Genomic DNA, 16,139 nt, shown 5'->3' on the forward strand with positions numbered 1-16,139 from the left:
GTGGAAGAAATAAGTAGCTGTCTTATTGATTTATATTCTATACTATGTACCTTTCTACATTCACCTTTTGGAGAGACCCTAGATATGAGCTAAACCAAAACCTAGCTTTAAGTGATTTCCTCAGGGGCTTCAAGGTGAGGGGGTCAAGAACCAAAGAGTACAAGATAAAATGCCTGGGTCCATTTTCCTAGAAATCGGGTCATCTAGAACTGAACCTGGTTCATCTGAGCAGGGTCCAGAGCTTGAGAGGGTCATCTGAGTGGAGAGGGAGAGGGCCGGCACCCCAGGCCCCCTGGGTCTAGCAGTGGTTCTATTTGTACTGTTACATTCGTGTATTGGAATGTTAATATCTGTGAGTGGTTATGTTCATAACAAAGAAAAAAAAGCTTAAAGGAATGAAAGAACTAGTGAAGAAAAGACTTGTGGGAGAACAGGGAGAAGGTCAAGATTTCAAAAGGGAGCAAAGCCAGGGCAGTGGTGACAGCTTGGAAAAGCAGGCAAGTAGATGGGACACAGAATCAAGATTCAAATGTTGGTGTAAAGTTAAGATTGTGAAATTAAAGAGATAAACATTAAGTCATAAATAGGGCTTCAAAAATTCAAGCACAAGAATAAGATGGGGAAGACATAGCTAGATAAATCATAGTTCTGAAGCTGAAAGGGACTTCTCAGAGGCCTTTCAGGCTAACTCTTTTATTTTCAGATAAGGAAACTGAAGCCCAGGAAGGGTGAGTGACTTATCCAAGGTCACATAGTCAGTTAATAAGCATTTATTAAGCTCCTACTATGAACCAGGTACTATGGTAAGTGCTAGGGATACAAAGAAATGGAAGAGACAGTTCATGCTCTCAAAAAACTCACAATCTAAGGAGGGAGACAACATGCAAACAAACTATGATCAAACAAACAAACAGGATAAACAGGAAACAATCAACAAGAGGGAAGGCACTAGAATTAAGATAGATTGGGAAAGACTTCCTGTGGAAGGTGAGGTTTTAGTGGGGACTTGAAAGAAGCCAGGGAAGCCAGGAGGTGGAGATGAGGAGGGAGAATATTCCAGGCATAGGAGGAACAGCCAGAGAAGATGCTCAGAGCAGAGAGATGGAGTGTCTTGTTCAGTGAACAGCAAGGAAGCCAGTGTCACCATAACAAAGAGAACATGTGGGCTGGAGTGGGGGAGGGGGTGGGATGGTGAAGTATAAGAAGACCAGAAAGGGAGTGTGGGGGGGAATTAGGATTTGTAGGGCTTTGAAGCCAAACAGAGGATTTCATATTTAATTTTGGAAGTGACAGGGAGCTGCTGGAATTTATTGTGTAGAGGGGCGGCATGGTCGGACTTGTGCTTTAGGAAAATCACTTTGGTGGTTGAATGCAGGATAGACTAGAGTAGGGAGAGACTTGAGGCTGGTGGACCAAACAGCAGGCCATTGTAATAGTCCAAGGGAGGGGAGATGAAGGCCTGCACTAGTGTGATAACTGGATCAGAGGAGAGAGGGAGGCATATTCAAGAGTTGCTGAAAAGGTTAAATTGACAGGCTTGGCGATAGATTGGATGTGGGGGTGGTGGGAGAGAGATAGTGAAGAGTTGAAGAAGATGCCTAGGTTGTGAGCCTGGGGGCCTGGGAGGATGGTGGTACCCTTGATAATAATATGGAATTTTGGAAGTAGGGAGGGTTTGGGAAAAACGAGTTCACTTTGAGTTTGAATTTAAGCTATCTACAGGACACCCACTTTGAGATACCTGATAGGGGGTTGGAGATGCCAGACTGGAGGTCAACAGAGAGGTCAGAGCTGGATAGGTAGATCATGATCATTGAACCCATGGGAGCTGTTGAGATTACCAAGTGAAATCGTGGAGAGGAAGAAGAGAAGAGGGCCCAGGACATAGCCATGTGGGATACCTGGGCTATAGGGCATGACTTACATAAAGACTAAGGAGCAGTCAAATGGGTAGGAATAGAACCGGGAGAAAGGAATGTTGCAAACACTTAGAGAGAAGACAGTATCATGGAGAAGAGGGTCTATCAGCAGTGTCAAAGTCTGCAGAAGGGTCAAGAAGGATGACGATTCATCATTCATCATTTTAGCCCTTTATAAAGAATTTGAGCCATCCCAAAGTCAAATACACTGCCTTGGGAGGGATTGGTTTTTTTCTCACTTGAGGTCTATAAGTGAAAGCTGAATGACCACTTGTTGGGAATGTTATAGAGATGATTATCATTAAGGTAAAGGTTGAACAGCATGGTTTTTGAGCTCCCTTCCATCTCTAATATTATGAAATTCTACCACCTAAAGCATAGTGGGGAACCTGCGGCCTTCAGGCCACATGTGGCTTCAGGTTCCCCAATCCTGACCTAAAGGATATGGGGGAAATTTTCCTTTCTAGCTTCTGAAATTAAATAGCAAAAGGGGCTGCCTATTCTTATTTTAACCCTATCTTAATAATTTCATCTTTTATGCCTTATATTGTAATCAAAATAAAGTAATTTTTGAAATCTTTTAGATTTCCTAAGAATAACAAGCATAAGTTTTGAAAACAAACTATTATTATGTTAAAACAAATCCAATTTTCAAGATGTATATATATATATATATATATATATATATATGCCTATGTATATGTATATATATCTATATGGGGAGGAAGGGCTTCTTTCATACCCCATCCTCTGCTCCACTTAATGTAAACAAAGTTGAGATTTCTTGATTGAATCAATTGCTCAAATGTATAAACAAGTCCAACTATTCAACTAACCAATCATCCAGAACTCTAAACTAGGTTTGAACAAACTTTTAATCAATCTGGGAGGAGTGAAGTGCTTTGAGCCATTAGATAAATTAGATGATACCACAGAAGAAATGTACTGGGATTAACTGAGTGAATTAGACATATCTTTAGACTATATATATGTAGGGTGTCCCAAAAGCCTTGGTGAAGTTTTGAACTTTTGATATTAAAGAGATGGTCAGCAAACATCTAGAAGTGAAATAGTAATTACGGAGAGCCAGCACAGCTTGACAAGTCAAGTCAAACACACACACACACACACACACACACACATACATACTTTTTTTTTGGACAGGATTATTCAACTAGTGGAGATGGGAAATGCTGGGGATGTAGTTTGCCTAGATTTTAGCAAAGGTTTTAGTAAAGTATCTCATAATATTCCTGTGAAGGTGGGGAGAAATGAATTCAACAAGAATACAATTAGATGGATTCAGTAGTGGCTAGGTGGCCAAACCCAGAAAGTAGTTGTTAAGGATTCAATGTCAATGTGGTAAGAAGATCCCAATGTAGTGTCCCTTAGGATTTGTGCCTGGCTTTGTGCTTTTAACTATTTTTTAGTAATAACTTGTGTAAAGACATAGATGGAATGCTCATCAAATTTGCAGATGACACAAAGCTGACACAAAGTGACTTAGGGCAGAGTGAAAACTTGGAGAATGAAGAATATTGTAATGTGTTTTGTTGTGTCCCCTCAGCACAACAACTTGGTGAATAGAACATTAAGTCCAGTTCCTGATCACCATTTCTTCCCTGTCTCTTTTTCTGGCATTTCTGATCCTAGTTGGAACTTTCTTCCTTGGATCAGGAAGCCTCAGTTTTCTCAGGTGATTCCCAGCTCGAACTTTACCAGCAGGGAAGGGGTGAACTTTTGCAAGACTGGCTGTCCACGAATAACCAGAGTCCAGACAGGGCGGGAGGGAAAAAGCTTTAACTGGTAATGGAATGAGGTGTGTCAACTGAGGGAAACTCCTGGATCCACATAGCGGGCACACTGGCTGACAATCAGGATCCAAATGGATCTTGAAAGGTTAGAACATTCGCTAAAATATAATAAGTCAGTCAGCCAGATGAAATTCGATAGGGATAAATGTAGTCTTATACTTGGCTACAAAAAAAATGACTTTATAAGCATGAGTTGGGGAAACATGGATAGAAAAATGATGGGGCAGGGCTTTAGTATATTTTAAGATGAACCAGCAGTGTGATATGGCCATCTAAAAAGCTAATGCTGCATTAAGAAGGGCACATGGCTTTTAGGGATAGGGAATTGAGTCCTACTGAACTCTGCCCTGGTCAGACATCATCTGGAACATTGTGTAGGTCTCTGGGATCCATAGTTTAAGAAGGATACTGATATACTGGAGAATGTCCAGAGGATGGTGTAAGGCCTTGAATCCATGTCATATAAAGATAGGCTGCAGGAACTGGGCGTGTTTAGGTGGAGAAGAGAAGACTCAGGGGGAACATGAAAGATGTCTTCAAGTTTTTGAAGGACTGTCATAAGGGAGGATTAGGCTTGTTCTCCTGTTGCCCCAAGCAGAACCAGGTGTAATGGACAGAATTTGCAAAGAAGCCAATTTAGGCTTGGTATGAGGAAAAATCTTTTAACAAATAGTACTTCCCCAAAGTGGAATTGGCTGTTAAGAGAGTGGATGAGTTGCCTCTCCTTGGAGGTCTCCAAGTATGACTATTTGTCTGTTATGCTATGGTGGTTATACCTTTTGTATTGAACTAGATGGTACTGAGGTCCCTTCAAACTCTGAACTTCTGTGGCTGTAATTCTGAACTTCAGGCAAGAGAACCTTCTTCTCTGACCCCAAACTTAAAGAATATGACAACCTAGAACTATATCAGATCTAGGAAGAACCTTGGAGATCATACAATACAACCCTTTCATTTTCAGATGAAGACTTGAGGCCCTAAACTTAAAATCTTTGTCTCAAAATCTAAACTATAGCATAGATATTATCACACTAAATGACAATCTATAAAGTCAGCAGATTGTGAAAAATATTTTATGTGAGAAATGATTTTAAAATATTTCCTATGTATAGTAAAGGAAACAACCTTTGAAAACATTTTATTAAAGGATCAGAAGTGGACTAAACTCGATAAATGTAAGTATATTAAAATTGATTTTGCCAATGTAACAGTTGTGTATTCAGGCCCTTTTAAGCTATATTTCAGGTCCATAATCTAATCACATTTATGTTCTGATCCTCCCCTCCATTTCTATTTTCTAAATCTTCCCTCCCCAGACCAGCCAGCTGAATTAATTACATGACATCAGATATTAGTGATGAAAAAGGAGAATTTACTTAAAATCGAAGGAGATCATAGCAATGTATTGAACAGTACACACTCTCAACACCCATTTCCCAAAGCAAAGCACTTCCCCAAACATATCTACCATGGAGAACTGGTTTCCACAAGGCACTGCAGGTTAGTGACTTAGGGCAGAGTGAAAACTTGGGGAGTGAAGAGTACGGTAAAATGTTTTGTTGTGTCCCCTCAGCACAACAACTTGGTGAATAGAACATTAAGTCCAGTTCCTGATCACCATTTCTTCCCTGTCTCTTTTTCTGGCATTTCTGATCCTAGTTGGAACCTTCTTCCTTGGATCAGGAAGCCTCAGTTTTCTCAGGTGATTCCCAGCTCGAACTTTACCAGCAGGGAAGGGGTGAACTTTTACAAGACTGGCTGTCAGCGAATAACCAGAGTCCAGACAGGCATCGAAGGGCGGGAGGGAAAAAGCTTTAACTGGTAATGGAATGAGTTGTGTCACTGAGGGAAACTCCCGGATCCACAGACTTTCCCTCTTGTTCCTCATTCTCCTTTCTTTTTCCTCCCCAACTCTCTTTGTAAAACCTCCTGACTCATGCTGTGTGACCATGAATAAATGGCTTCCTGGGATATGATGTTCAGGCCCCTCTCCCCAATGAATGAGTCTTGGTTGTCCCAAAGCATTGTGGACATGTGGTAGTCCTCTGAGGAGAGACTTGGTACCCCTGTTCATTCTACCCCCAGTAAAATTTTTTTTACCTGCAAATTACAGAGGATATACTAGGGCATTTGTAATTCAAATAATAAACATTCAAAATTTAGCATATAAAAAAGTCATAGGATCATATACTTAGAGCTGGAAGGGACCTTAACAGTTATCTAGTTCAACCCTCCTCATTTTAAAGATGAGAAAATGGATACCTTCTCTCTATTCACATAGCTACCACTCAAGATTAGGCCCTTATCAGCTTGTAATTGAATTATTGAAATAGCCTACTCCTTGGTCTCTGGGCATCCAGCCCCTTCCCCTCTCCAGTCCATCCTTGACATAGCTGCTGAATTCCTATTTCAAAGCACAGGTCTGACCGTGTTACTTCCCTGATCAAGAAGTAAGGCTTGCTATTACCTCTAGGATGAAATATCAACTCTTGCATTTGGAGCCTTTTGTTTTCCGTCTTAAGGCTACCTTTTGAGACTAATCACAAATCATAGCCCTTCACATACTTGATGACCTAGCCAAATTGGTCTGTTTGCTCTCTCTCACATGTGACTGTCACCTCCTGTCAGAGCCTTTGAGCAGGCTGTCCCCCACACCCCATGTCTAGAATGTGCTCCCTCTTCACCTCTGTATCCCAAACTCCTAACTTTATTCAAAGCACATGCAAAGCTTAAGCATTACTTCCTCCCTAAGGCTTTCCCCCCATTCTCCTAGCTATCAGTGCCTTCCTGTTACCCCTAAATCACCAAATTTGCATATATTTAATATCTATTTGCATGTGTGCGTGTTGTTCCTCTGATATCATGTAAACCACCTGAAGACACAAACAGTGCCATTTTTGTTTTTGTTTCTCATATCGTGCCTGGCACATAGTAAGTGCTTAATAAATGCTTGTTGATGGATTGAATAAAGTGACTTATCTATGGTCACACTGGTGCTAAGTGATAGAATTGGCATTCAAATTCAGGTTGACTTACTCCAGATCTAGTAGACTTTCCACTGTACCACATTACCTCAAGTCACTCACATGCGCAAAGGTACAGCACAAAGGCAAGCACATAGCGTAGCAAATGGACATTAGAATCACACTCTGCAAGCTTGAGAGTAGGCAAGAGTATAGAACATAGCACATATTACCAATGATGGGTACCACAGACCAAGTAGGTGAGCCCCATTCAATACAGAGCACAGGAACACATTTCAATTGCATACATTAGTCAGTCACATAGCTTGCATGTAAATGATATCATATATATATATACATATATATATATATCTGGCAATAACATAATACAGCAAATTTGTATACTGTAACAAAATACGTAGGTCATATAACACAATATCATGTTATAGTTACATACAAAGTCAGAAGCCTTTTTAATTCTCCGATAAATGACTTACTAATGGTGAAACTCTATGCCAACTGGAGTTCTTGGCTTTGAAATGTGTTGTTAGTGATGTGACTCCTCTTGCTCACCAGGAAGTCACACTAAGTACATTGTGGACGAGAGATGCGTTACCTCTGCAGGGCTCTGACCATTCTCAAGGACTCTTTTGCAGAAAAGTAGATTGCCCAACCTTCCAATTATTTTGTCTGTGGTAGCTTCACTGGTTCACTAACTGTGCTTCCCCTGGGACACCAAGATTCCTTAGCAGGAAATCGTAGCAGGTTTTCTGGGCCAAAGCCATTGCTAGTCAGTAAACCTTCTTCAACTACTTGGCTAAGAGATGCACTGGTTTAAGTTTCCATGTTTTCTCCATCTTCAAAGACTTCAAAGAATAAATCAATAGATAAAAATGGCTCGTGAACAATTATCAACAGGGAAGAGTCTATGGTATTATTCTTGGTAGTACTATATTGCATGAGCTAGTAATACCCATGTTGACTCAGTTGAGGTTTCTGTGCAGGCCTTATGGTTACTTGCATATTCAGTAGTGTACAATTTAAACACTGAGGCTGTAGGTCTCCTTGAGGATGGCAAGGTATAGCTCAAGAATTCTTGATTCCCCACAAAGCTACCAACTCGTTGGCTAGCTTGCTTTCATTGTAAGAGTTGTTTCAAATGAATCATGGCATAGAAATCATACACAGAGAAATACTTCTACCACAATACATGTATTTCTCCCACATTTGCAGCTGCTGAAATTTTCTGATTCCTGCATGGGTATGCATTGATCATTACTAGGTTGATCATTACAAGCTCATATTTTTCCTATGTTTTTCCAGAGACAAAAAATCTCTACTCACAAGCTCCAAAGTCTTTCTGGTACTTATACTCTCCAGATAATAAATGAGTTGGTAGCAATTTCCTTTGTATACATACTTTTATAAACATACTTTTTACAGATATCTGCTGCCATATTGGATCAATATGGCATCTTGTTTTTAGATATTTACAGTCTGGCACCGTACTCCATTGCAAAGTTCCAATTTCTGCCATTCCTTTCCTCTAGTCTCTCTGGACACTGAAGTTTAAGACTCTAAGAGTCATACCCTTGCTTCTAGGGCTGTTACTTTTCATAGATGTTCTCACTGCCGGTTATGCAAAGATGACTGAGGCAATGGTGATATTGGGGCATGCTTTGCCCCAATTGGTGATATTGCTGACATGCTTTCTAATGAAGTTTCAAACTTCCCGTTGCACTCTCATGTGATAGTGTTCAGGCTCTCTGCTTGTCACTCTTTCTGTAGGTATCGCCACAATTTCAGACACATGGAACTTACAGGATAGAGCATCTGAATCCCTGTTAGTCTTCTCTTGCTGATACAACAATTGACCTCGTAGATGGCTAATGCCTCAAATCATCTGTGGCAGGAAGCATCCAATTTAGCACCAGTGAAAATATGTCGATGTATTGTTGCCTGTCCATACTTGGAATTTAGCTCCATACAGAGTCACACCACCAACACCACATTTCAAAGCCAACAAGTCCAATTGGGATAGAGTTTAACCATTAGTAAGTCATTTATTGGCAAGTTAAAAAGGCTTCTGATGTCTATAGCTCTCCTGATATAAAACTGGTTCCAAGCTATCTACACTGGCATAAGTATGTACCACAAAGGGCTTGCATAGATATCTGTATAAGCCCATACGTAAGGAAATTGGCTAAGATGTTGAAAGCCTACACATATTTTTCATCCCAATGAATTCCAAATGGTGACAAAAGGCTCAGGCCATGATACCCATTTATGCTTTCCTACTATGAGGATTTACCAACCATATTCTCATGAGTGAGATCATTAAGAGGTTTAGCAATGATAGCATAGTGTTTTTTTTAACTTCTGATGATATCTACAAAATCCTTGAAAAGTCTTTAGTTCTCAAATATTCTTTGGACATGGCCAGGTAAGGAACATTTCTGTCTTTTCAGTCTCAGTGTACTGACTCTGCTGAGACATTATGAAACCCACCTGCTTGGCAAAGGCTTCACAATGGTATATTCCAGGTGAACAAACCCTTTCATTAGCTTCATGTTCTTCCAATGTTTCTTCCCCAAAATACGAGATAATTCAGACACACTAACACCTCCAGATAGTTCATGCCAGCACCCATATTTTCCACATGGTAAAAAGGAAGATAAAACAAGGATATATGAGCTGTCAGCTGGGGGAATTCCTCATGTGGGAGATTCTTCTATTAATGCAGATCCAGTCACTATATGACTTAGTGGTAAATTTTCAGATATTTCTTGAGGCATAAAGACATTAAATGATCTGCCTAGGATCATATAGATAGGAAGTGTTAGAGGCAAGATTTTGTCTTCCTGCCTGCAAACCTAGCATTCTGGGCTATGAGATCTTTCGACTCTCTACACCATACTATGCTCTTTCCATTCTATACCTTTTCCATAAGCTGTTCAAAAGTTGCAGGTGCCCCTGAAATTCCTTGTGAAATATGTTCAAAATAACAGAATCCTACCATTGCTGATAAAGGTTATTTCATCTATCCTCTTCTGCTTTAGGGATCTGATAATAACAACTGGGTAGTTCCAATACTGGGAACCAATGAATGTCTACCAAACAGTTCAGGGACATTTGAATTCACAGTATATAGTGTACCAATCCACCTTAGTCCTCTTGTTCAAAGTCCGATAGCCCCTACATATATGAATCTTCCCAATCTTTTTTCCATAATGCCACAATGGGTAAGGCACACAGACTATGGGTATCCAATTATGCTTTTGTCTAACAATTCTGTTAGAGAGTTTTAGAGGTCTTCCATCTCAGAGAAGACAATCTTCCAAGGCTACCCTCAGGAAGGTTGAAGGTATGTGAGACACATTTTGTATGCTGTTCCACAAGTAGGACTGCACATCCCATTCAAGCAGTGAGCACATTACAACTCTGGCATTATTACACTTCTTCCTCAGACAGTCCTTCAATTCCTCTGGCATTGGAGTCACCAAAGTCAAATTTCTCTGGATCCATCCTGGGGGTGGAGGGTTCAGTGACTTTTTAATGACTGCTTTTTACCACTGCCTTCTATCTTCTTTTAGGCTTCTGCATAGGAGGAATGGATGGTCAAGGTTTCCAGTTACTGAGCTCTAGGTCACTACCTGCAATCCTTTGTTAGTATTCTAAACGGGCTGAAGTTAGTCCTAATCAACCTTACATTACAGAGATGTTTGCTAGTTCTGGAAAAATCAGACCATCTTCTTGCTAATACTCATGACTTCCCCAGGGAACTTTAAGCTTATCTACCTCGATATAGCCCAAGCCCAGGTCAACCATATCCTTCTCATTCAGTCCACAAAGGCATGAGCTGTTACAAATATCCATAAACCTATTCGAACACAAATGTCATTTGGAAACCATTATCTAGCATAGCAGGACACTCTATATCTTCAATCCTTATTGTTGCTGCTACATAGATACTGTGAGTCCAGAGGGCAAGGACCTAGGAAAGGTAGATGGGACAATGATAAGGTTCCTTAGAACCTGGTTCAGTTCCTGTACCCTATTCTGTTTCTGTTTCCTGATTCCAGTTCTCTGGACATTAGTTTTTGCTGAATCAGCCACACATTCAACTTTAAATGCATATAGTGTACATATGTCCATTAAGGACACTAAATTCAGTAAATTTGTGATGATCTCATAAATGGGTGTGCTCTCTCCAACAATGCACCTATGCTTGCCTGTCCTATGTTACTCTCGTCCAAGTCCATCAGTCTTTAAGAAGTGGAATGTCACTTGTCAGGTCTGTTATGGTGAGAATTCTTTTTGTCATTTGACTTGACTAGATGGTTATTGCAGTCCTTTCTACCTTTCAGAGTCTGTGATCAGTCATTCTAGGGGGTCTTCCTTTAGTTCTCTTGACATAGTGTGGATACCAGCAGAATATACAAGTTGTCTACTGGTTATCCCTGGCTCTTGATAAGTGACAGGACCATCTTTTTTCTAGTCATGTATCTCTAATGACATCTTTTATGTCACTGCTCTTATATCTTTTCACTTGTAGTATGCTACAGTCTATTTAGCCCCACATGTACCTTTCCATTGTGTTTCGGGTGATCCTCTCTTTTAATTCTTCATTAATTAATTAATTCATTACATAGCTATGTAGCACCACCAGAAGAATACTGTCATCAAAAATGGGCCTTTATTTCAGGGAAAGGCCCTGGGGTCATCAAAAACAATGCACAATTTCCCAAAGAAATCTAGTCTGTTTTCCTTCTCTTATTCAACTCTAAGTTCAGCTAATTGTCCATTTGCAGGGTCTGTCAAGATACAAGTACTAATGAACCAAGTCTCTGCTTGTCATTCCAACTGTATAATAAACATTCTTCATCCAGTTGTTTTTGCCAAACATTTTGAATGATTATTTATCACATTCAGTAAGTTCTGTAATGTTCTGAGACTTGTGGTGAGCACAGTGTCATCCATAATCAAAGAATCTGGAGTGCCACAGTACCTTTAAAGAATCTTTCTTTTACTTGGACTTTGCACTGGACATCCATGACATGGGGGCGCTATTTTCTTGTTTCATGACTCATTCACGACTCACAAGATGGTCATCAAACAAAATTATCTCTTTTAAAGAATTAGATCTTTTAAAGAATGTTGTTTGATTTTACCACATGCATGGGAACCGACTTGTTGGAAGAAAGGTTTAAAATCATCAACAAATGATAGGCACGATGGGATTTTTGTATGCTCTAAATTTTTTAGTCAATTACGTGATTACAAAAATGGGGGTCACTACAGATAATCATTTGGCTATGTCTGACCGGTCCCTCCTCATTCCTTCATTGAGCATTCTCTTGATGAACGTGTACATCATTTTCAAAAAAATATTGGAAGAATGAGAAAGTAGGTGTGTGAAGTAGCTATTAGTATTTTCTCAGGCGCTTTTTCTGGTAATAAGTCCCATGATTTTTGCCAAGTTGTTAGCATTTTATCCTCTATTAGATGCCTTCAGAATACTCAATGCCATCAAGATTGTGTCTTCTGTAACACAGACCTATGCTTTGTATATTTGGCCTGTTCCAGTTGCTCTTCCCATCTTTCTTTGTTTTCCAGTGCTAATTTTACTTCTTCAGATAAGACTGTGACATGTTAAGAATAGCTACGTGTGGTAACTTTAATGATGAAAAAAAAAGTCCATTATAAAATTTTTACAGGTTTCCTCCATTTCTAATCTGTTTGCTGTTTTTCTTCCATTTTTATCCTTAAATACCTTTAGAATAACTGGGCTAAACTGAAATTTTTATCAAGTTTTTCTGTAAACTTGCTTTTCTCTCCGTTTGTTCTCACTGTTTTATAAGGAGATACTGCTTGTAATCTTCCATCGTTATCCTCAGTAGATCTTTTAAATGACTTTATATTCTAAAACGGTGTTCCTCTTGGCTGCCATATTTCCAAGTTAGTCCACAGCTGTAACAAAATACAGTTCTCCCTCTCTGTCTGCAGTTTAAAACCACAGCAGCTATTTAAGCTGATATTCAATGACAAGTACCACTCAGTTCAACAATGTTAATAACATCATCTCAATGACATTTACACATAACTTATAATAATGATAGAAAAGCAACTGACCTCATCAGGAAGTTTCAGTTAGAAAAAAGGATCTTTTGATAGGAAATCACAATATATAAAATATATTGTAAAAATATTGAAAAAATATAAAGGAAAAAACCAACTTCAACCAATTCTAGAATTGCTAATGTAAATAACCTCAGTTTCATCTAAAACTAAAAATAGCTTTGTTTAAAAAATACGAAATTAAAAATTAAAAAAAAATACCAGCAATATCCCTACAATGTAACTACCCCATGCTACATTCAGGTTCTGATAATCTATTTCAGGTTCAGATCAACTCAGATTTATGTTCTGAGCCCCACCCCACCACCTCCCAGTTCCCAGTCTTTGAATATCTCTTTCCTCAGACAATCAAAATTGTATTAAATATATACCATGACATTTTAGTTGTGATAATGGTCAATTTACTTAAAAGTAGATATGCAGGACAAAACCAAGAGACTATATTAAACACTCTCAATGTCCCCTTTCTAAAGCAAACTACCTCTCTATACACATTTGCCAGGGAGAACTAGTCTCAGCAAGGCATCGTATGTTAAAGTGACTCATGGCTGGGTGTCAGCTTAGAGAGAGAAGACTATTGTAAAATGCTTTATTGTGACTGTCTCATCATAGTAACTTAAAACATTATGGCTAGCCACTGGCCACCATTTCTTCCCTGTCTCTTTTTCTCATGTTTCAGATCCTAGCTTGAACCTTCTTCTTTGGTCCAGGAATCCTCAATTCTCTCAGTTGACTTTTAGCTTGAACCTTCCTGGCATTGAAGGGGTTAAGTCTTGGGCCTGGCTGTCAGAGATTAGCATTCCTATGGCACAGGAGGGGAGGAGAAAAGCCTCAGTATGTGCAGTTTGTGGTGGAATGAGATGTGCACCAGAGGAGCCTCCAGGTTTAATGATATTTCCATTCCTTTCTCCTTCCTTGTCTTTTCTTTTTCCTTCCCATTGCTCTTTTCAAAACCTCTTGACCAGAGATGTGTCCATGCTGGGTGTCCATGAATGAATGGCCTTCTGGGATAGGATGTTCAGGACCCTCTCCCCAGTGAGCGAGCCTCTTTTATCCCATGGCATTATGAAAATGTGGCCATCCTCTGAGGAGAGTCTCTGTATGCCCTTATGTTAATGTAGTAGCAATAATAGACATGGATGTATACGCGAGGAGTACAGTGGCTGTGCATGGGATATTACTCTGTGCCACTCCCTACAGCAGGTTGGGGAAAGAGCTAAAATGAATGGTAGCTGACTGCACCAACCTTTCCATCAGGGAACTTAAATAAGAAAGAAAATAGGAAGGGGGACTATACTTAGCAGGGTGAAAGAAGGTGCCAAGAGTAGTACAGTGAATACAGGGGAGATACTGACTGAGGCTTCAGCAGTGCCACTCTAGGCCCCATCACATTTGATCCTAAGCTTCCTTTCCTTGTGTCATCATTGTGATGAATGGAAGTGTTCACATCTGTGTCATTCTAGGATGGTGTGGCTTCATTTTGCTTCAGACTCACTTCAGAGTGTGTCAGTAAATGATGATGCATCGGTAGTTAGATGTCACCTAGAGCTGCCTCTTTGAATTGTACCCGCCGAGCTCACTCTCAGTTTATTTACTGTCCCTAGATAAGGGTGCCCAGTTGAGGGCACTGGATATATGTAACAGGTTAAACTTAAATTCTTTATTTAGCAGCAAAACTCTTCTGACTCCTTCTATGCTTTTTGACAAAAACTTTGAAACATTAATGGAAATACTTGATTAGTCAAGCCTAGCAAACACTACCAGCAATGGTAATACATCATGTTTTGGGCCTCTCAGATGTATACATATTATAGACTTCTAATGTAACATTACGTAGTATTAGACAATGAAGTGTACTCATACAGAGAATTAATATCTAAATCTCAAGTATGTCTATGAGGCATAGAGTAGTTCAGTACAACTTACTGAAGTAAAGCATTGTGCACATAGCTGATCATGCCACTCTCCTACTCTCTTTTGCCTATGGAATATAAAGGTCTTAGTTTGGCATTATGTAAGGCCCTCCACGATCAATTTCCAGCCTGCCTTTTCAGTCATATTTCACAATTATTCCCCTTGACAATTCTATATTCCAGTTAAACTATGCCCAGTTACCTTCCTTCTCTCCTCATGTCTGGAATATGTTCCACATCTCCACTAGTTGAAATCCTTCTTTTCCTTCAAAGCCTAACTCAGGTACCATTTCTTCCATGGGGGCTTCCCTTATCCTTTCTCTCAAAAGTGATTTCTCTTCCTTCCTTTATTTATTATAGCACTTTGGCTAGGTCTTTCCTTTGCCCTAAGTTCAGCCTACCTTGTTTCCTACTTACTTGTCTACAAATCTTATCCATTCATTAGATAGTTAGCACCTTGAGGATAAGAACTCTGAAATTCTTCATCTTTATATCTCCTTCACCTAGCACATTTCCTTGTACATAGTAGGCAGTTAAAAATATTTTTGCTGAATTGAACTGAATCAATTACCTTTTGCTTTGGGGTTTGTTTCCTTATGTCTTTGTGGCACATCTCCCCTGTTACCAACCTAGGAAAACACACAAAACCAGAAAAAAATTCAACATTTCATTATTAAAAGTGACAATGTAGAATCTTTACTATTTTTTCTGTTTGAAACTATCCCAGCTAGCTTTTTAATTGAAACATCATTATACCTTTCTCAACAGAATTCTCTTTTTAACCCTGACAGCAGATAATGATGACAGATGGTTTATATTTATGTACCAATTTATGATCACTAAGCCCTTCCTATACCTATATCATTTGATCCTCAAAATAATCTTGCAAGGTAGTTACTACAGGAATTATCCTCATTTTACAGGTAAGCAAACTGAGGTATGAGGATTAAGTGACTTGACCATGGTAACACAACTGGTAAGAGAGCCAAGACTCACACCCAGGTCCTCTGATTCTAAATCCAGTGCTTTTTGGATGACGCCATTCTATATATCAGGAATTTTCTTTTAACCAACCAATAAGTAAACGTTCATTTTATTTTTGTCATTGAATTCTAAAATCTGCTAAGCAGAGTTCTACAATTAATCATTTATTTATGATATAAAAAGAAAATTAAGAAAAACTTGAGAGAGAAGAAATAAATGATTTAATACCTTATTTTTTCAAATAATTACTCAAATTCATGTAGTTCTTCACAATATATAAAATACTTTCTTCATAATAATGTTTGGTGGGTGTGCAAATACCACTATTCTAATTTTGTGATTCAATTCTTTATTTAATAATCACTTATTAACCATCTACTACATGTATAACCACTAGATGCTGGGGGA

General features: G+C 39.2%; 1 protein-coding gene across 1 annotated transcript in view; it reads right to left on the reverse strand.

Moving 5' to 3' along the window:
• The window catches only part of AGBL3 (ATP/GTP binding protein like 3), a 159,722-nt gene that overhangs the window by 71,889 nt on the left and 71,694 nt on the right, over positions 1–16,139 (reverse strand). The window contains 2 exon segments of the mRNA XM_036760621.1: positions 11,814–11,823; positions 15,297–15,376. Coding sequence (XP_036616516.1) covers positions 11,814–11,823; positions 15,297–15,376 — 90 coding nt within the window.

The sequence above is a fragment of the Trichosurus vulpecula genome, chromosome 5, assembly GCF_011100635.1.
Source record: "Trichosurus vulpecula isolate mTriVul1 chromosome 5, mTriVul1.pri, whole genome shotgun sequence".
Lineage (NCBI taxonomy): Eukaryota > Metazoa > Chordata > Mammalia > Diprotodontia > Phalangeridae > Trichosurus > Trichosurus vulpecula.